This window comes from Hoplias malabaricus, chromosome 1 (assembly GCF_029633855.1).
Source record: "Hoplias malabaricus isolate fHopMal1 chromosome 1, fHopMal1.hap1, whole genome shotgun sequence".
In the NCBI taxonomy this organism is placed as follows: Eukaryota; Metazoa; Chordata; class Actinopteri; order Characiformes; family Erythrinidae; genus Hoplias; species Hoplias malabaricus.
In genome coordinates, this window is record NC_089800.1 from 71,486,246 (window position 1) to 71,505,076 (window position 18,831).

The following is an 18,831-nucleotide window of genomic DNA, read 5'->3' on the forward strand; positions in this document are numbered from 1 at the left end:
ATAAGCGGCAACATGATGGAGCCTCATGGGCACGCCGAAGTTCCACTCCCTCTGAATTGATCATTTTCGTGATCATTGTTTCCTGTGAAATATGCCCTCCTCTGAATTAACGGTTTCTTGCACAATTCAGAGATTAAATACAAATAACACTCTGGTTCTGATGTGGCAGAGGACTGTTTATTTCTGAAATCTATACCATAGTATGATTTCAACAATACACTTCATTCCTTAATTACACTATGGTTGCGTCTGCCTCATTATACACGCAGCGAATTATTCCGACATTATTCTCAGAATACTGACTTTATTCTCAGAATATTTAGTTTTTTCAATGCAGTGGCCCTAAAACTATGTCATACTTTTTCCTCACTGTCTTCCTAATCTCTTATTTTTTCCCCTGCTTTCTATCTTTGTTCAGTCTCTATCTCTCTCATATCTTTCTCTTTCCCCCTTCTTTCAATCTCTCTCTGTACTGACACTGCTTTTTTCCATCAGCTTCATTTTCTGGTTTGTGTTTTCTGCAGAATCTTGAGATGGCCAAACCCCATGGTGTGCACTAGACTGATCATGTAGCCCTCAGCACTGCCTTGTACTCAAATGAACGGCTTAAATGTGGTAACAAGTAAAACCAACTCAAGAGAATAAACAAGACATAGGTGAAAATGAGATGAGAGAGAGAGAGAGAAAATAAATAAGCATGAGCGTATCTGAACATTCATAAAATGTAAAATATTCACAATAGTTTAAAAGAACAGAAGAATAAACATTGTGGGGAAAAAGTGCACATATCAACACCTTCAATTAGATAACCACCAATTGAGAGACACTTTTAGAAATCATATGCCACCTGCCAGGTGTTTCTTAATCCAGTGATCATTCTGTGTATAATGAGTAACGTAGAGAATAGTGAATAGAGAGCCATTTTGCACCCTAAGTTAATATTAGAGTTGTGCAAGACCTGCAGCAAGATGTTACAAAAAATATTTTCAGTGTACACTTAATAGTAGTGGTGACAATATTTGTGGCTGTTGAAAGGCAGTTTTAGTATGTTTCTGGACCTTGTGAAGGAATGACTGGATCATTTATTGAGACTCTGAAGGTGGAAGCTTAAGATCAACCATCGTTTCTGAAATGTATGCAGCAAATAACACTAACTGCTGTGCTTTCCCCCAGCACATTGAATGTCAGAGTGGTTCGACAAGAGATGGAAGAAGAAACACACACGCAGAACCAACAAAGGCTATAATTGCATGCTGATAAGAGTGGACACATCATCAATCCAGCAAGATGCATTTGAAATTAGACAAATCTCAACAGTACACACAAAAAAACATCCAATAATGCTCACTACAGTAATCTCATTTGTAATCTCACGCTGCTTGAGTTTCCTGAAGCCTCGGCCAAGAGCCGAGAGACTGTTAGAATCCACATTTGCATTTTTTGGCCTAAGGATGTGCTCAGAAAAAAACACCCTATTGATGGACTGCAGAATGTTGAGCAAATCAAATTCCACCTGAACTAGGGGAAGCATAGAAGTAATGTTGTGTCTCTTGGGTCTAGCTTAGCATAAAAAGATGCAGTCTGTATTTTTTATGCTAGTTAATTTTCCTCACATGAAGCTACAGCTTGTGCTGTAAAAGATGTATTCAGATGCCAAACTACCAAACTATTAAATCAACCCTGTTCACAGTTTACAACCTAACTATTACCAATATGAACACCTAAATGCCTTACTAAACAAAATACAATAAAATGGCATCTAAAGTGTGTGATTTGGCAGGGTGGGGTGGTGTCTATGTAGTTCCTCTACAATTAACCACTTCACTTTTATTTTTTAAAATTATTCATTCATGATTGAATTAATGGTATAATTCCCCATTTTCTAAAATAATTTCTCCTTTGAAAAACATCTCAAGTAGTTACCACTTCCTGACACTGCTTCATGTTTCTCTTCTATACTAAGACATGATTTAATGCCTGAAGGGCTTAAGATATCTGATAAGTTGAATACTAAATTCTCAGAAGAAAATCATTAAGAAATGAGGTTGAAAGGCAAGAAATTAAGTTTCATTTATCCATGAAACCTGCAGGTTAAAATGATATAACCAAAAACAGTTATAAAGTTGGAAACAAGAGCATGTTGTTACCTCAGTGGTTTGAACTTGAAGATTTTTCCATCTAGAGGGAATGTCTGTGATTGTGAGGAAACTTCTCTCAGGTTGATTTTCACTCAGACTACATGTCTTTCAGGTCATAAATTTGAGGACTGTTTTTACATGGCGTCAGTTTTTATTCACTGTTTAAATCACCACAGAAACTCATGTCACTCGAGCTGTTGTTTTTTTTGTTTTTTTACTTTTGAGCGCTCTCCTGATTTTAGTGTGGGTTTCTACCTATATAATCTGAAAGAGCACAAAATAAATCAATATTAAACACATGTGGAGCCAGAATAAAGCAACATCCTCATATTTTTTCATGTTTTTCAATGTTTTGAGGTCTCCCTTTGCATTTTTCCCCCAGAAAGAGCTGACTTCTTTACTGTCACCAGGGCTTTGTAAAAATTAGACTGATCTCCAGCATGCAGACAGGACTATGAAATGGTGTGGAAAAAATCTTCTGAATTGCATAGGGTTTTTTTATTATTTAATAAAAATTAAACATTGCCTTTAATTTCATGAATGTAGCAGTTTGTACTTAAAAGTTTGATAGTACCCTTATAAAGCTTTACCGAAGTCATTCCATTCCCTATAGTTACACCCTGTATTGAAGTGGATTCCATTTTCCTCATTTTCTTATCTGCCTAATCCATTCCAAAAATGCAGTGGCAACAAGGAAAGCAGAAGATATCTCAGACCCCCACATCTTATAGCTCCTCCTGGGGGATCCCCAGGCATTCCCAGATCAACTGAGGGAGATAGAGATTATGTCAAGATCTGGGACTACTTCAGGGCCTCCCGGTTGGCAGGAACTAGTACACCTCCAAGGGGGACTTTTTCAGATGCCTCCAACTACCTCAAATGGCTCCTGTCAGCTCGAAGGTGCAGTAGATCACGTCGAGTTTCTTCTTGATTGAAGAGCTCCTCACCCACTCCCAGAGAATGTATCCAGCAACCTACCAGAGAAAACTAATTTCAGTGAGCTTTTTTTTCCTCCCATCGGTATGAGAGGTTGGGGGACATGAAGCAACCAGTAAACCGAGAGCTTTGCTTGATAACTCTACTACAGCACCACATCAAAATACATTCAGAATCTTCCAGTATACTTATAATAGCAATGTCTGATAAATCTAAACCTTATCAGAATGAGCAATTATTCAAATAATTTACATATATTGGCCCTAATTCAAATTGAGAACACTGAATGCTGTAAGAGACATGCAAATGGTCCATGAAACACTGAAAGATTTGTGCACTGCTCGTGAATTAGCTGTATCGCATGAAGTCATGTGACAGATCATCAGGCTTCATTTATATCATGCACCTGAAGCAAGCCCTACATCAGACATTTTGGAAGTGAACCACACAAAAGTCATGTTTGATGTTAAGCAGAGGTGCTTTGCCTCATTTTTGGTGACAAAGGCTTATTTAAAAAACTTAAATGTATAAAAAGTGAACACAGCAAGTTTTTATACATTAAATCATCTTTTGCACTGGAATGCCATATGAACAGAATTATCATATATGTTAAATGCTTTTGCAGTTATTCACCTTCCACTGTTGCAATTAAGTCTGCATGCATTTTACCACTCAAGTTTGATTGTAAAGTCTCCAAAGACAAACGTCATATGTGCAATGTAAATAAAATAACTACAGAATTTGTATGTGCAGCTTTAATTATCGTGACTATTCCATTGTCAGACTGGATATTCACAAGACTTGCAATGAACCACCACTTTCTATAATTTAATTATGGGGCTGTTTGAGAGTGCAGTCTGACGAACAAAATGTGCAGAATTACTTTATTCATATGCACAACTTGGAGAGTGGAAAATAACATGCACTTCTGCTATTACGAAGAATTCATTTTGTGATAATTATATTAAGAACTTATAGATTTCCAACAATACTTACTATAACTGAACTGCCCGTCCTCGTTTATGACCACAGAATTTTTAGGATGTCCACCTTTCTCCAAGACATAATTGAGCAATAATGGATAGTAATGAAAATCTCAGGTCTTTGGTTAATTCAGCATCTTATTTCAGCAGAATTAAACTTTTATTACTTATCCATATTCAATGTCGACTGCACTCCAGAGGTGAGATCGGGAGCTGCAAAAATATTCTCAGCCTGCACGATTAAGCACAAGCTGGTAGTGAGCTTGGGCAACTTTTCCAAATACTTCATTATTTCAGAGATCTAAGTTTTGTTTTTTTAAACCATTCAGTTATAGACTATTTAAAATTTCCAAAAAGGATGCATGAACGTACCACTTAAAAACTTCAACAGCTATCACAAATGAGTGATAAATTTGATAAAACAAAAGATTAACCCTAACATGTTTACATTAAAATACTGCCTTAAACATTGATTTAAACTAAAGCTGGTTTGAAGGAAGCAATGTACTGCCCCCAAGAGGAGAGACCAAATAACAGCAGATAATTCAAGCTCCACAAGAATAGAGCTGAATAAGCCAAACCAAAATGTGCAGCTGTTTACCTTGAAAAGCCTTTAAAATGGTAAATATTTGCTAATTTGAATTAGCTTCATGCAATTACTCACCAGACGTTTTATAGTGGTCCATGCACTGCACACACCTCATGCTTTAGGGTCTTCTACTTGATCCAAAGACTCCAAGGCCAGAGATGAGAACATGAATAACTGTTACACTCCACCTTTCAGGACTGAAGTTAATTGCCACAATTCAATTATGTTTTATTCACTTGTGTGAAAGAATTCGGGAAGAGATTAAAAAGGAAACAGAAGTGGTTAAAAGCAAGCTTTCACAGCATCAACATTTCCATGTGATAATGGCTTTAAAAAAAAAACACCACCAGAAGACATGATAGTTTCTATAAACATTTATTCCAATTATCCACAGGGACAATTCAGACGAGTACACCATACTGCTTCAGAACATCAGTGTATTTGGCAATCTTGCTCGCGACGTTCTTCTCGGCCTGTTTGGTGAGCTTGATCTGGACCTTTTTCTTGTTGTAACGCATCCTGGCCTTCTCCTTTCTGCGCTCTTCCAGGGTGGCTGTGATGGCCTGGTACTTCCAGCCAACTTCATGAGCCAGACGACCAAGCAGAGCAAACTGGGGAGATAAAACAGTGGGGATTAACTATAGCTGGAAAAAAGGACAATACCTTCTTGGCTAATTTAATGTCTTTGCAAGGTTGCTTTAGTCTCAGATGGTAGTGCATGTGAAGTATTCTCATTGTTTTTGAAACTCAAATACTTCTGTGGAAAAGCATCACTGACCAGCAACTGCAGTCTTGTAGCAGAATTAAGAGTCTATACAATGTGTCCAGTCAGAATTAAGACTATTTAATTGCACGTCTAGAGGAAGCATTCTGTGTTACACAGCTCATTATGTAACTGGTAAAAACTTGCAAATCAGAGGCATTTTACTATTAGTTGGCACTACTGTAGTCCTCTTATGTAACACTACACAGCATTGTAAAAGCCCACTGGAAAGGTGATTTCTAATACAAATTGTCTATACAAATATTTAGAAAAGGGTGATACTGGGACTTACCTTGCGGGTGGGTTTGAGGCGCACAATTTTAAGGGCAGCTGGGACCACCATGCGTTTCCTCTGTAGAACAGATCAAACTACATTAGGAGCAGTACATTGAACACAACAAGGTGATTCATCATTTAACATGTCTCAGATAACTGTCATGTTCTCAAAGGAAATTCAAACAATGTAGGTAATAGAAAAACTGCATCACAGACGTGCTTGAGTTGGGGGTTGTCTTGGGATGCATGTAAATAGTTGATGAAACTTCCTTCTAGCTGTCTTTTATTCCTGATCTGCTTTTACATAGTATAGAACAAACTAGCCTTTTAAATCTTGACCTAAATCAAAGGTTTTTTCCTTCTCCTGTGAAGTTACTATTCGCAGGACAATAAAAAACTTCATGAAAGAATGAAGTTTCAACCATTTAGACACATCCAAGGTGTCACACAGAAAAAGGGCTTACTTTGTCATAGGGAGGGGGAATGCCATCGAACACCTTCAGTCTCTCCAGGGCCGCCTGACCTCTCTTGGTTTTGTGTGGAAGCATACCTGCACAAGGACAACGGTACACTCAATTTTGCCATTTGGGCAATAAAACAAATAAACAGCATCTGCCTGCTGAACTCAGTAGTCAGATCCGTAGTGTTGTCTCAGCAAATAAGATTCAGATTCGGGATAAAATGTGTTCATCATTGTTCAAGACAGTCAGCAACAAGGTAAAAAATGAAAATACGTCATCCATACCTCTGACGGTCCTCCAGAAGATCCTGCTGGAAGCTCTGAAGTGGTAGGGTCCACAGGAGAGGTTCGTGTTCACCCTCTTGCGCAGAAAAGCCAGGTACTTCACTACAAGCAAAACATTTAGGAGCATATTAGAGATCTACCAAATTTAGTGCACTGCTGATGAATCAGCTGTATCGCATGAAATCACATGGCAGCTCATCAGGCTTCATTTATATTCACCTGAAGCAAGCCCTATATCAGGCAGATATTTTGGACATCACCCACACAAAACGTTTGATTTCAAGTTGGGGTGTATTGCTCCCTCTGCTAACCAAATATAGTGTTAAAAGTACAAATGGAAGAAGTGTGTGGGGGCTACAAAAAATGTAAATAGCATGCAATGTTAGAGAATTACAAGCTTTTATTAGTATTTTTCACAGTATCAGCTGAATAGGGAAATGTGTACACAGCAAAATTCTATACATTCAATAATCTTTGGCACTGGAATGCCATATGAAGAGAATTATTCTAGATTTTAACCACAAAATTATTTATTCACCTTCTCACACTGTTGCGCTTAAACTTGGATGCATTATCCCACCCAAGCTTGATTGTAAAACTCTGCACCAACATGTTTCTTTTGGCCAGTGTGCGTGCATTCAATTTACAAAATAACTACAGAATTTGTATTTAAGTGAAATGGGACTCTTCCACCCTTCACATTGAGGAAAATGAATATTAGCCTCATGGGCAGGTTAGATCAGTTCACAATAGGGTTTCAGATTGGTGTATTTGGCCATCTTGCACTCCATGCTCCCCTCTGCCTGCTTGGATTGCCTGACCTAGAGGGAGTGAAAAGCTATTGTGCTTAGTTAAAAACACTTAAAAATAATGCTTTTAAGTAACCTATACTTTAAAAATATATATATTATTTTTGTCTCAGATGGTACTGCATGTGAAGTAACCCCATTGATGTTAAACTCATACTTTTGTGGAAAAGCATCACTGGCAAACAACTCGTGTTTTAAAACAATTCTGCTTAAAAGCATCTTTAAAACCCTATCCTTCAAGATGAATCAGATAACCCACTTCACACAGCTGTTACATTTTAGTAGTTGGTAATCCATCAAGACATCAATACATTTCAACCACAATGATTCAAATGCCAGGGCCTGGTAAGATTACTGGTTAATGTACTTTAGACCATTGAACCAGCTGGATCACTATTCTGAAAGATCTGCTGGTTCGCACCTCACAAGTATGATTTAGATGCACAGTTAAGAGACTGGCCCACTATACTCTTCCTCTGTTTAGGTCAAAAGAAGTACATTGACCACATCCAATACATTTGTTTATTTCACAGAAGAAACACACGTAGTTCATTGTGAGTAAAGTGTGGTGGAACCAACCTGCTGGAGGTTGATCAGGCAAATGTGCAACACCCTAACATTAAAGACCCTTTATGGTTAAACTAATTCAAAAGGTAATAGGTACCTTATAGACGTATGTTACATGTCCAGTCTCCAGAGCTGTATACCTGCACAGAGGAAGGAGGGAAAAAAATAAATAAATAAATAAAAACATGTAACCATGCCATTCCTTCAACATGACAGCATCTTGACCTACACCCATTGAACTCAGTAGTCAGATCCGTAATTCTTCTCAACAAAAAGGATTCAGATTCGGGATAAAAACGTGTTCATCATGGTTCAACTGACTGCCGACAAGAAAACAAGTAATTAAATGTATTCTCACACCTGTCACTTCAGCATTATCCTGAAGGCTCTTGAGGCATTAGGATTCATGTCCAACATCTTGTCAGGGAAGGTCATACCTGCAAAAGAAAAAAGGTTTGTTATTTTTGTAACACAACTAAGATAAACGTTGATTAGTTCCCATCAAACTCAGTAGTCAGATCCGTAAATATATCTCAGCAACGAAAGTTCAGATTCGGGATAAAAGATGTTCTTCATTGTTCAACAGAAACTCAACTACCACAAAATATTAATTCATCCTCACCTGTGACTGACCCCTAAAAAGTATCCAGCAGCAAGCCATTAAGGTAAAAGACTTCACAGGAGGGATGAGTGTTGATCTTCCAAAGCAAAAGAGAAGCACACCCAAAAGAAATTCTGGAACAGAACAAAAGATAAAATATGTCTAAGGCCTGTTGAACTCAGTAGTGCGTAAATATAAACGTGTCCCAGCAACAAAGGTTTAGATTCTGCATAAAAACACATTCTTCATAGTTCATGAGAAAACCAACTGCAAAAGGACAAAAACTCACCCATTGCTGTTTTTCCCCTAGATCTTATTGGAGCTATAGCAGAGGAGCAGCACACCTGAAATTAAACAGAAATTGTAATTTCTGGAACATAAACAAAACTTGACTAAGCCCCACTGAACTCTGTCTGATACAAAATGTGTCTCAGACCAAAAAAAAAAAAAAAAAAAATTTGCATTAGGGATGTGTCCATCGTTGTCCAGTTGAAATACAATTGCAATTAAACATACTTTTATTCTCAACATACTACTGAGTCATCAAGCCTGATTCACAAGCCTACACCAGAAAGTTAGTTCACAAACAAAACATTCAGGATCAATGAGTTTCAGCAAATTAAAAAAAAAAAAAAAGTATAACTAAAAAAAACTTGTGCAACTTAAATGTTTATATTAAAATACTGCTATAAACTAAAGCTGGTTTGAAGGAAGCAATGTACTGCCCCCAAGAGGAGAGACCAAATAACAGCAGATAATTCAAGCTCCACAAGAATAGAGCTGAATAAGCCAAACCAAAATGTGCAGCTGTTTACCTTGAAAAGCCTTTAAAATGGTAAATATTTGCTAATTTGAATTAGCTTCATGCAATTACTCACCAGACGTTTTATAGTGGTCCATGCACTGCACACACCTCATGCTTTAGGGTCTTCTACTTGATCCAAAGACTCCAAGGCCAGAGATGAGAACATGAATAACTGTTACACTCCACCTTTCAGGACTGAAGTTAATTGCCACAATTCAATTATGTTTTATTCACTTGTGTGAAAGAATTTGGGAAGAGATTAAAAAGGAAACAGAAGTGGTTAAAAGCAAGCTTTCACAGCATCAACATTTCCATGTGATAATGGCTTTAAAAAAAAAACACCACCAGAAGACATGATAGTTTCTATAAACATTTATTCCAATTATCCACAGGGACAATTCAGACGAGTACACCATACTGCTTCAGAACATCAGTGTATTTGGCAATCTTGCTCGCGACGTTCTTCTCGGCCTGTTTGGTGAGCTTGATCTGGACCTTTTTCTTGTTGTAACGCATCCTGGCCTTCTCCTTTCTGCGCTCTTCCAGGGTGGCTGTGATGGCCTGGTACTTCCAGCCAACTTCATGAGCCAGACGACCAAGCAGAGCAAACTGGGGAGATAAAACAGTGGGGATTAACTATAGCTGGAAAAAAGGACAATACCTTCTTGGCTAATTTAATGTCTTTGCAAGGTTGCTTTAGTCTCAGATGGTAGTGCATGTGAAGTATTCTCATTGTTTTTGAAACTCAAATACTTCTGTGGAAAAGCATCACTGACCAGCAACTGCAGTCTTGTAGCAGAATTAAGAGTCTATACAATGTGTCCAGTCAGAATTAAGACTATTTAATTGCACGTCTAGAGGAAGCATTCTGTGTTACACAGCTCATTATGTAACTGGTAAAAACTTGCAAATCAGAGGCATTTTACTATTAGTTGGCACTACTGTAGTCCTCTTATGTAACACTACACAGCATTGTAAAAGCCCACTGGAAAGGTGATTTCTAATACAAATTGTCTATACAAATATTTAGAAAAGGGTGATACTGGGACTTACCTTGCGGGTGGGTTTGAGGCGCACAATTTTAAGGGCAGCTGGGACCACCATGCGTTTCCTCTGTAGAACAGATCAAACTACATTAGGAGCAGTACATTGAACACAACAAGGTGATTCATCATTTAACATGTCTCAGATAACTGTCATGTTCTCAAAGGAAATTCAAACAATGTAGGTAATAGAAAAACTGCATCACAGACGTGCTTGAGTTGGGGTTGTCTTGGGATGCATGCAAATAGTTGATGAAACTTCCTTCTAGCTGTCTTTTATTCCTGATCTGCTTTTACATAGTATAGAACAAACTAGCCTTTTAAATCTTGACCTAAACGCCTAAATCAAAGGTTTTTTCCTTCTCCTGTGAAGTTACTATTCGCAGGACACGATTTAGTCTGCGTAGTGACCAGATGAATATGTACAGGAAGACTGGCATGTTGAGCTACATGATTATCAGACCAGGCAACAGTGAAAGAATGAAGTTTCAACCATTTAGACACATCCAAGGTGTCACACAGAAAAAGGGCGTACTTTGTCATAGGGAGGGGGAATGCCATCGAACACCTTCAGTCTCTCCAGGGCCGCCTGACCTCTCTTGGTTTTGTGTGGAAGCATACCTGCACAAGGACAACGGTACACTCAATTTTGCCATTTGGGCAATAAAACAAATAAACAGCATCTGCCTGCTGAACTCAGTAGTCAGATCCGTAGTGTTGTCTCAGCAAATAAGATTCAGATTCGGGATAAAATGTGTTCATCATTGTTCAAGACAGTCAGCAACAAGGTAAAAAAAGAAAATACGTCATCCATACCTCTGACGGTCCTCCAGAAGATCCTGCTGGGAGCTCTGAAGTGGTAGGGTCCGCGGGAGGGGTTCGTGTTCATCCTCTTGCGCAGAAAAGCCAGATACTTCACTACAATAAAAACATTTAGGAGCATATTAGACTACTACCAAAAAAAGAACTAGCCTATTGTTTATGACTAGGAGTACTTCTTACACATTACTGTACTTACATTTGTTGCGGTAAAAGTTACCAGAGATGTTGATGCCCTCACATCTCACGACAACGACCTTGTGGCCTGCAACCAATTACATTATTTAAGCACAAACTTCAATGGTTGTGTGAAATATTTTGTATTTTAAATGACTGTCTCAGATGGTAGTGCATGTAAGGTTTTCTCATGGTAGTGAAACTCAAGCAATGTAGGTAAAATGAGACATCACAGACAGCCGACACCAAACTCCACATTTTCCCAATCACTAGTGGTGCAACAGACCACAAAACTCAGTACAGATCCAATCACTGTTTGAGCCATGCATCTATCTTTCTGGCAAATAACCTGTGAATTATTTGTGCCCTGAACTAAGGAATGCATTAAACACTACCAAACACTAATCCCAAGAAGAGTGACACGGGAAAAATAATAACCATGAAAAACCTTAATACTCTTTAAAACTTACCCAGCAGAACTTGCTTCGCCACAATAGCGGCCAGCCGGCCAAGGAGATGACCTCGGCCATCAAGTACCAGAACCTAATGAAAAAGGAGGCTGTCAAACTCATGCTCATGGAGAGCTACAAGCAAACGTGTAAATCTACAGAGGCAAACACTTATCCTCAAGTGCTGTTCCTCTTTAAATTTTAGATAATTATAACAAAGTATTTAAAGCATGGTTACAGTAGACATTTCTCAAAGCATTAATTAAATTGGAGTATAATTTCACAAAAACAAAACTATTAATCAATCAGTATATAATTAAAATATTTATATATAAATTGGAAGTGATAACAGCTCAGATACCCCATTGTGCTTATTTTTTGTGTTTGTCTAAAGGATATTAAAAATCATGGCAAATGCATACACAAAGCATTCTAAGGCAGCAGTCCCTAAAGGAAATTTACTGTTCATTTTTAACACTGGGTCACCATGATCACTGTCAATAATACATGAACGATTAACTTCTCTTTGACTCTTGCTTCCCATCACTTTAGGTATTGGAAGTGTTAAATTGTTGGCAAATTAGTGAGACACATCGAAACAAAATCTTAATTGGTTTACAGAGAAATTATGAAAACGTTTTAGACACTATATAAGACACCAATAAAATAGCGATTCCCAATCGGTTAAGATAAGATCAGACCAAGATACAGACGTTAACTTAGAAAATATAAAAATAAATAAATTAATTAAATAAAAAATAAATTAAAAGCGTTGACTGAGCTGTTAGGGGAGTGAAGACCTACAGCCACATGGTCTGCAATGAAAACTCCTGCCAATCCTCCCAACAACGGATTTTTTTTTGCATTATTTCCTCAGTCATTAACTAACATTTTTACTTGTAACTACGGAATAACCCATCACAGCGGCTGCCTTAAGGCCTATATTTACCGGTATGGCCTTAACATGCTAAAAGAGACTAAGAGGAAGCCACATGCTAACTCACATATTTTGAGATGAGCGTTCATTCCCCGGGTTCCCTTGGAAACTTTCCATTCCACCTTAAGTGTTACAATGGTTAGTTATTACATTTAAGGTGGCACTTAAGCTCCAACCAGAACGTGGCGATAAGCGCATTTCAGCCTCTTCGCACTCGGCCGCAATTCATGGCTTCAGCTCTTAAAAATTACATTTTGCCAAAGGCTCTTTGCTCCCAAACAACAGCTCATAGTATTATAAACTCGTTAACGCAGAGAAGCGAATCTTAATACCGGTGCTATATATTCTTTTTTTATCTTGTTTCTCAGCGCTCACACGCACCTTATGGAACCGGTCCGCCATGATGTAGGAAAAGAAAGACGCACGGGTTCAACCGGAGTAAAAGACAGGGGCGTGGGCGTGGCCTGGGGGAAACAGCCGTGACGTTGCGGCTTTGTTCCAATGCACAGATGCTGTGTCCGAAGTGGTTGCCTATTCATTATTCCCTAAATTTTTCACTATATAGGGCACTGTTATAGGGAACTGAATTCAGGAGGGTAATAAATGATTTCAGACACTAGCTCATGTGAGCTTTTACCAAACAACCCAGTGGAAGATGGGTAATTTGATATTTGTTAGTGTACATGGGTTGTACACTATTATTTGAGTCCACTGAAAATTGTCCATGTTTTTGGACACTATTACAAAATGGCGGAACCCAAAAATAGTGCACTATATAGTGAATAGGGTACAGTTTCGGACACAGCGAATTTACGCAATAGGCCTTTTTGCACGCAAGGAGGAGGGGCCAAGTTCCGGGTGAGGTTCAATGTCATTTCCGGTTTGAGAAAGATGGGTCTCTTGCCGAATTCGCGCACTTTAGGCAGGACGATACGGTTTGAACCATTGTTGAGCTATCGAGGACAAAACGAGCAAAACTCGATAAATGCTATAAATGATTTTTAAGCAGTTTATTTTTGATGGTGAAGGTAAATTATTCCAATTCTGCAGCTAAGCTACTTTAGCTTTGTGTGAACAACATTCTAGCTACCAATTTAGGGTTGTTAAGAACTGTTAAACTGTTAAGCTTTGTGTGTAGGTAACACACACTGACACAGACATATTCGTGCGCACTCGCCCCTTTCCACCTTCATTGCTGAGGATGTATAAGCATATAACACATCTTTTCAACACAGAAATTTTACAAATCAACACAAGATAATCACACACACACGCCTGTTACTAAAAATGTATTTCATAAAAAAATATTTTTCTCCCAACAATTTTTGGTCCATCATTTATCCAGATGTTTAATACATTAATGAACCTGAGGGTCATATTTCACTGTAAAAAGGTTTTATAGGTTCAATATATTAAAAAAAAAAGAAACACTTTAGAAAAATACAACTTGTGTGCATGTACAGTAATTTGGTCAAATAAATTAATTATTTGCTTACGTATCCTAACGTCTTCACTATAAGCACTTTCTTGTGGGTAAAACAAAAGAATTAGTTGACATACATGTAAGCGTTTTTTTAAATGACGTGTTTGGATCACAAGACTAAGGAAAATGCAAACTTGTGCTTAGAAACCTTGTAAAAATTAAATAAACTTGATTGAGATGGACAAGTACAAGTTTCAACCTTTAATATGTGTCTTAAGATTCAGCGTTTAAAAAAAAAAAAAAAGTAAATGAAGTTTGTTTTGGAAGAGTTGCAACAAGCAAATGGCATCCATTTGTTGGAATGGCCCAAATACTAAATACCCCTACAGCCAATTAAGCCTTATCCATCAGTATCTTCTATTTAGTACACAGGATATAACCACCACAAATATCCTAGTGCTAAAGAATGCTGAAGTTAACTTCCTAGGTCGTTTATTTAGTACATTAAGGCATGTTAAGTGTTAGAATTTCCTGCACCCCCTTCCCCTAACAAACCTTTCAGTGGCCACATACCATCACCCGAGTCATGGATGTTCCGCATTGACAGTCTCAAGGGACACAAGTGGATGAATGTATCGGTCATGCTTTTGGAAAATACATACACATTTTACATATGGCATTAAGTTAAAACAACTCAATATATCACCAAAAAAAAACATTGAAGTGGACACTTGAGTCACCAATTCACCTTTTTTTGGACTGTGGAAGGATACTGGAGCACCTGCAAAACTGTGTGAAAACACCCAGAGCTTTGTGACTGTGACACTACCTGCTGCGCCACTGAAAAAAATGACAAACAAGAAAATAAAATTACTTTAAATAAATAAAAGTAAATATCAATGCACATCACAAAATATGGCAGAAGTATTATACAACATCAGATTAAATAGATTTCCTTTAATAAAGATTTATCTTTTGCTTCAAACTGATAGTAATGCTCTTCACAAAAAGGATTTTATTTCTGCTAAATTGAACCCGTATGCAGCAGATTTATAAAGCTGCATTGCAAAATATCTGATTTTACTTTAGGGCAAAATGCTATTTGTTTTAGCCACAATGAATTTTGCCTTTGTGCTCGTAACTTCACTAACAAAGCCTTTTATACACTCTCACACATCATACACAGCACAGATAAAATTATAAAACATGTTCTGGTGGGTATAATCTCCAACAGCCAGCAAACAAAACATCTGCTCTAATTTAGGCCAAAGTTTACTTTGTCTTTATCCAAACTGTGCACTAAATCTGCAACAGTGTGTTCATAAGGGATTCTACACCCAAGACTAGTGCTGTTACAGAGACAAAAAAAAAATCAGGGAGAACCAGTACATATGCTAATCATTTACTGACCAGCACATCAAGAGGGTATTCACACATTGAATGAGACACCCTTAGATATGCATGGGCAGTGCAACACTGATCTATGGTACAACACGGTCAAATAGAACATTGTTCTCTTATGTACACTATACAAAAAAGCCTCGGAACACATACACATTACACTTAAAAGGAAATGTTATGATCCTCCATTTCAAATCCTTTGGCTTTTATATGGAGCTGTTTCTTCCTTTGCAGCCCTTCTGGGAAGGTGCTTTCTACAAGATTCTTGAGTGCGTCTCAGAATTTGTGCCCATTCCTTCATAGGAGCATTTGTAATGTCCAACACTGATGATGACAGGTGGCTGACATACACACGTGGACAAAATTTGTGGTACCCCTCGGTTAATGAAAGAAAAACCCACAATGGTCACATTTATAATAACTTGAATCTGACAAAAGTAATAAATAAAAATGAAAAATGAAAATTAACCAATGAAAGTCAGACATTGCTTTTCAACCATGCTTCAACAGAATTATTAAAAAAATAAACTCATGAAACAGGCAATCAAATGATTCCTGTAACTGTCAATGAGACTTCTGCACCTCTCAGCAGGTATTTTGGCCCCACTCCTCATGGGCAAACTGCTCCAGCTGTCTCAGGTTTGAAGGGTGCCTTTTCCAGACGCATGTTTCAGCTCTTTCCAAAGATGCCCTATAGGATTTAGGTCAGGGCTCATAGAAGGCCACTTTACAATAGTCCAGTGTTTTTCTCTTAGCCATTCTTGGATGTTTTAAGTTGGGTGTTTTGGGTCATTATCCTGTTGCAAGACCCATGACCTGCGACTGAGACCAAGCTTTCAGACACCGGGCAGCACATTTCTCTCTAGAATCCCTTGATAGTCTTGAGATAGTCTTCATTGTTCCCTGCACAGATTCAAAGCACCCTGTGCCAGATGCAGCAAAGCAGCCCCAGAACATAAAAGAACCTCCTCCGTGTTTCACAGTAGGGACAGTGTTCTTTTCTTGATATGCTTCATTTTTCCGTCTGTGAATATAGAGTTGATGTGCCTAGGCAGAAAGTTCAGTTTTTGTCTCATCTGTCCATAGGACATTCTCCCAGAAGCTTTGTGGCTTGTCAGCATGTACTTTGGCAAATTCCAGTATGATTTTGTTATGATTTGTTTTTAACAATAGTGTCCTGCTTGCTTGTCTCCCATGAAGTACACTTTGGCTCAGACAACGACGGATGATGCAATCTGACACTGATGTTCCTTGAGCTTGAAGTTCACCTTTAACCTCTTTAGAAGTTTTTCTGGGCTCTTTTTTTACCATTCATATTATCCATCTCTATGATTTTGATTTGAATTTTCCTCCTGCAGCCACGTCCAGGGAGGTCGGCTACAGTCCCATGGATCTTAAATTTCTGAATAATATGTGCAACTCAGGAACATCAAGCTTCTTGGAGACGGTCTTATAACCTTTAGCTTAACATGCTTGTATATAACATTCTTTCTAATCTCCTGAGACAACTCTTTCCTTCTCTTCCTCTGGTCCATGTTGAGTGTGGTACACACCATGTCACCAAAAAGCACAGTGATTACCTGTAGCCATATATATAGGCCCACTGACTGATTACAAGATTGTAGATACTTTTAATGCTAATTAGTGGACACACCTTGATTAAACATGTCCCTTAGGTCACATTATTGTCAGGGGTACCATCATTTTTGTCCATTTTGAGTTTATTTTTTTTAAAATAATTCTGTTGAACCATGGTTCAAATTCAATGTCTGACTTTAACTGGTTAATTTTGATAGCATTTTTATTTATTACTGCTTTTGTCAGATTCAAGTTATTTCTGTAACCATTGTGGGTTTTTCTTTCATTAACCAAGGGGTACCAACAATTTTGTCCACGTGTGTAAGTTCAGCATTTTATTCTTTAAATGTAAATAGACACATTTTTTTTTTTGGTCAGAGACAGAGTGACATTAAATCAATGTAATGAATATTTGTTTTGTATTATGGTACATTTTCCGCATGTCTGTGTTTAAAATAATTTCACATGTATTGCATTACGATGAGATGTTTATTTTTGAAGTATCGCACGATGTAAATCAGTTGTGTTCTGACTACATTTCAAGGCGATAGTATTCAGTCACAGAGCTCCAGGGACCTGGAGGTTGTGGGTTCAAATCCTGCTCTGGGTGACTGTCTGTGAGGAGTTTTGTGTGTTGTCCGTGTGGGTTTCCTCCGGGTTCTCCGGTTTCCTCCCACGGTCCAAAAACACACGTTGGTAGGTGGATCGGTGACTCAAAAGTGTCTGTAGGTGTGAATGTGTGAGTGTTTGTCTCCCTGTGAAGGACTAGTGCCCCCTCCAGGGTGTGTTCCCGCATTGCAGCCAGTGATTCCGGGTAGGCTCCCGACTCACTGCGGCCCTGAATTGGAAAAGCGGTTTCAAACAATGAATGAATGAATATATTCAATTCTGACACTAATTCTGCATAGAATTTTTAAAATGCAAATCCTCGTGTATTGTTTTTCAGTTAAGAGGTCAAGCAACGTGAAAACAATGTAATAGTGTTTTTTCTTTTAATTTTGGAACATGTTCTTCATGTTAGTTTGGAAAAGCAATGACATGTGTGGACTGCATTTTTTAATTGTCTTATTGCAGTGATTGTTTTTCAATTTGGCACTAATTCCTCTCCATAACAGTAAAGACAGTTTCAGTGTTACAACATTGATGTGTAAATCTTAATTTTGTGGGGATTAACAAATTCTGGTTGAAGCTTGTTGTAATAAAATATTTTATTGCTTGTTTTTATATTATTTCACATATTAAATATAGGGCGGCATGGTGGTGCAGCAGGTAGTGTCACACAGCTCCAGGGACCTGGATGTTGTGGGTTCAATTCCCGCTCCTGGTGACTGTCTGTGAGGAGTGTGGTGTGTTCTCCCTGTGTCTGCGTGGGTTTCCTCCGGGTGACTGTCTGTGAGGAGTTTGGTGTGTTCTCCCCGTGTCTGTGTGGGTTTCCTCTGGGTGCTCCGGTTTCCTCCCACAGTCCAAAAACACACGTTGGTAGGTGGATTGGCGACTCAAAAGTGTCCGTGGGTGTGAGTGTGTGAGTGAATGTGTGTGTGTGTGTGTGTGTGTGTCTGTGTTGCCCTGTGAAGGACTGGCGCCCCCTCCAGGGTGTATTCCCGCCTTGCGCCCAATGATTCCAGGTAGGCTCTGGGCCATCCGTGACCCTGAACTGGATAAGCGGTTACAGATAATGAATGAATATTAAATATATTTTAGAAGTTCTTTGTGTTTTAGTACAACTGTTGCACCCTGTTGCCCTGACACAACAAAATAACACTGGGTTGTGTTATGGGTTTCAAATATTATG

The 18,831-nt window shown here is 38.3% G+C and overlaps 2 protein-coding genes and 10 non-coding genes across 12 annotated transcripts; all 12 read right to left on the bottom strand.

Moving 5' to 3' along the window:
• Nucleotides 1-4,993: 4,993 nt before the first annotated feature.
• On the bottom strand, nucleotides 4,994-6,572 carry LOC136697593 (large ribosomal subunit protein uL13-like). Its single transcript, XM_066672803.1, has 4 exons — nucleotides 6,431-6,572; nucleotides 6,150-6,235; nucleotides 5,702-5,761; nucleotides 4,994-5,257 (listed from the first exon to the last, which is right to left on the bottom strand). The coding sequence occupies exons 1-4, from the start codon at nucleotides 6,555-6,557 to the stop codon at nucleotides 5,048-5,050; spliced, it is 483 nt and encodes a 160-aa protein (XP_066528900.1). The 5' UTR covers nucleotides 6,558-6,572; the 3' UTR covers nucleotides 4,994-5,047.
• LOC136670795 (small nucleolar RNA Z195/SNORD33/SNORD32 family) lies at nucleotides 5,345-5,427 on the bottom strand. The gene has a single exon (XR_010795656.1). It is a non-coding gene; the product is annotated as a small nucleolar RNA Z195/SNORD33/SNORD32 family (small nucleolar RNA).
• On the bottom strand, nucleotides 5,827-5,905 carry LOC136670829 (small nucleolar RNA SNORD34). Its single transcript, XR_010795659.1, has one exon. It is a non-coding gene; the product is annotated as a small nucleolar RNA SNORD34 (small nucleolar RNA).
• Nucleotides 6,308-6,384, bottom strand: LOC136670939 (small nucleolar RNA SNORD50). The gene has a single exon (XR_010795669.1). It is a non-coding gene; the product is annotated as a small nucleolar RNA SNORD50 (small nucleolar RNA).
• Nucleotides 6,573-7,342: 770 nt separating the features above from the next.
• LOC136670818 (small nucleolar RNA Z195/SNORD33/SNORD32 family) lies at nucleotides 7,343-7,422 on the bottom strand. The gene has a single exon (XR_010795658.1). It is a non-coding gene; the product is annotated as a small nucleolar RNA Z195/SNORD33/SNORD32 family (small nucleolar RNA).
• A 621-nt stretch (nucleotides 7,423-8,043) lies between these two features.
• LOC136670928 (small nucleolar RNA SNORD50) lies at nucleotides 8,044-8,120 on the bottom strand. The gene has a single exon (XR_010795668.1). It is a non-coding gene; the product is annotated as a small nucleolar RNA SNORD50 (small nucleolar RNA).
• Nucleotides 8,121-8,310: 190 nt separating this feature from the next.
• On the bottom strand, nucleotides 8,311-8,387 carry LOC136670917 (small nucleolar RNA SNORD50). The gene has a single exon (XR_010795667.1). It is a non-coding gene; the product is annotated as a small nucleolar RNA SNORD50 (small nucleolar RNA).
• Nucleotides 8,388-9,565: 1,178 nt separating this feature from the next.
• Nucleotides 9,566-13,095, bottom strand: LOC136697582 (large ribosomal subunit protein uL13). Its single transcript, XM_066672791.1, has 7 exons — nucleotides 13,019-13,095; nucleotides 11,722-11,794; nucleotides 11,274-11,339; nucleotides 11,072-11,173; nucleotides 10,791-10,876; nucleotides 10,266-10,325; nucleotides 9,566-9,821 (listed from the first exon to the last, which is right to left on the bottom strand). The coding sequence occupies exons 1-7, from the start codon at nucleotides 13,037-13,039 to the stop codon at nucleotides 9,612-9,614; spliced, it is 618 nt and encodes a 205-aa protein (XP_066528888.1). The 5' UTR covers nucleotides 13,040-13,095; the 3' UTR covers nucleotides 9,566-9,611.
• Nucleotides 9,909-9,991, bottom strand: LOC136670806 (small nucleolar RNA Z195/SNORD33/SNORD32 family). The gene has a single exon (XR_010795657.1). It is a non-coding gene; the product is annotated as a small nucleolar RNA Z195/SNORD33/SNORD32 family (small nucleolar RNA).
• On the bottom strand, nucleotides 10,391-10,469 carry LOC136670840 (small nucleolar RNA SNORD34). Its single transcript, XR_010795660.1, has one exon. It is a non-coding gene; the product is annotated as a small nucleolar RNA SNORD34 (small nucleolar RNA).
• Nucleotides 10,949-11,025, bottom strand: LOC136670950 (small nucleolar RNA SNORD50). Its single transcript, XR_010795670.1, has one exon. It is a non-coding gene; the product is annotated as a small nucleolar RNA SNORD50 (small nucleolar RNA).
• LOC136670784 (small nucleolar RNA Z195/SNORD33/SNORD32 family) lies at nucleotides 11,407-11,491 on the bottom strand. The gene has a single exon (XR_010795655.1). It is a non-coding gene; the product is annotated as a small nucleolar RNA Z195/SNORD33/SNORD32 family (small nucleolar RNA).
• Nucleotides 13,096-18,831: the final 5,736 nt, after the last annotated feature.

Coding starts and splice junctions, on each gene's coding strand:
- LOC136697593 (XM_066672803.1), bottom strand. CDS start 6,557: ATGCTCCTAAATGTTTTGCTTGTAGTGAAGTACCTGGCTTTTCTGCGC. Junction 6,236..6,430: donor CTTCTGGAGGACCGTCAGAG/GTATGGATGACG, acceptor GTCCTTGTGCAG/GTATGCTTCCACACAAAACC. Junction 5,258..5,701: donor GCCTCAAACCCACCCGCAAG/GTAAGTCCCAGT, acceptor TTATCTCCCCAG/TTTGCTCTGCTTGGTCGTCT.
- LOC136697582 (XM_066672791.1), bottom strand. CDS start 13,039: ATGGCGGACCGGTTCCATAAG. Junction 10,877..11,071: donor CTTCTGGAGGACCGTCAGAG/GTATGGATGACG, acceptor GTCCTTGTGCAG/GTATGCTTCCACACAAAACC. Junction 10,326..10,790: donor TTCCCCCTCCCTATGACAAA/GTACGCCCTTTT, acceptor TCTGTTCTACAG/AGGAAACGCATGGTGGTCCC.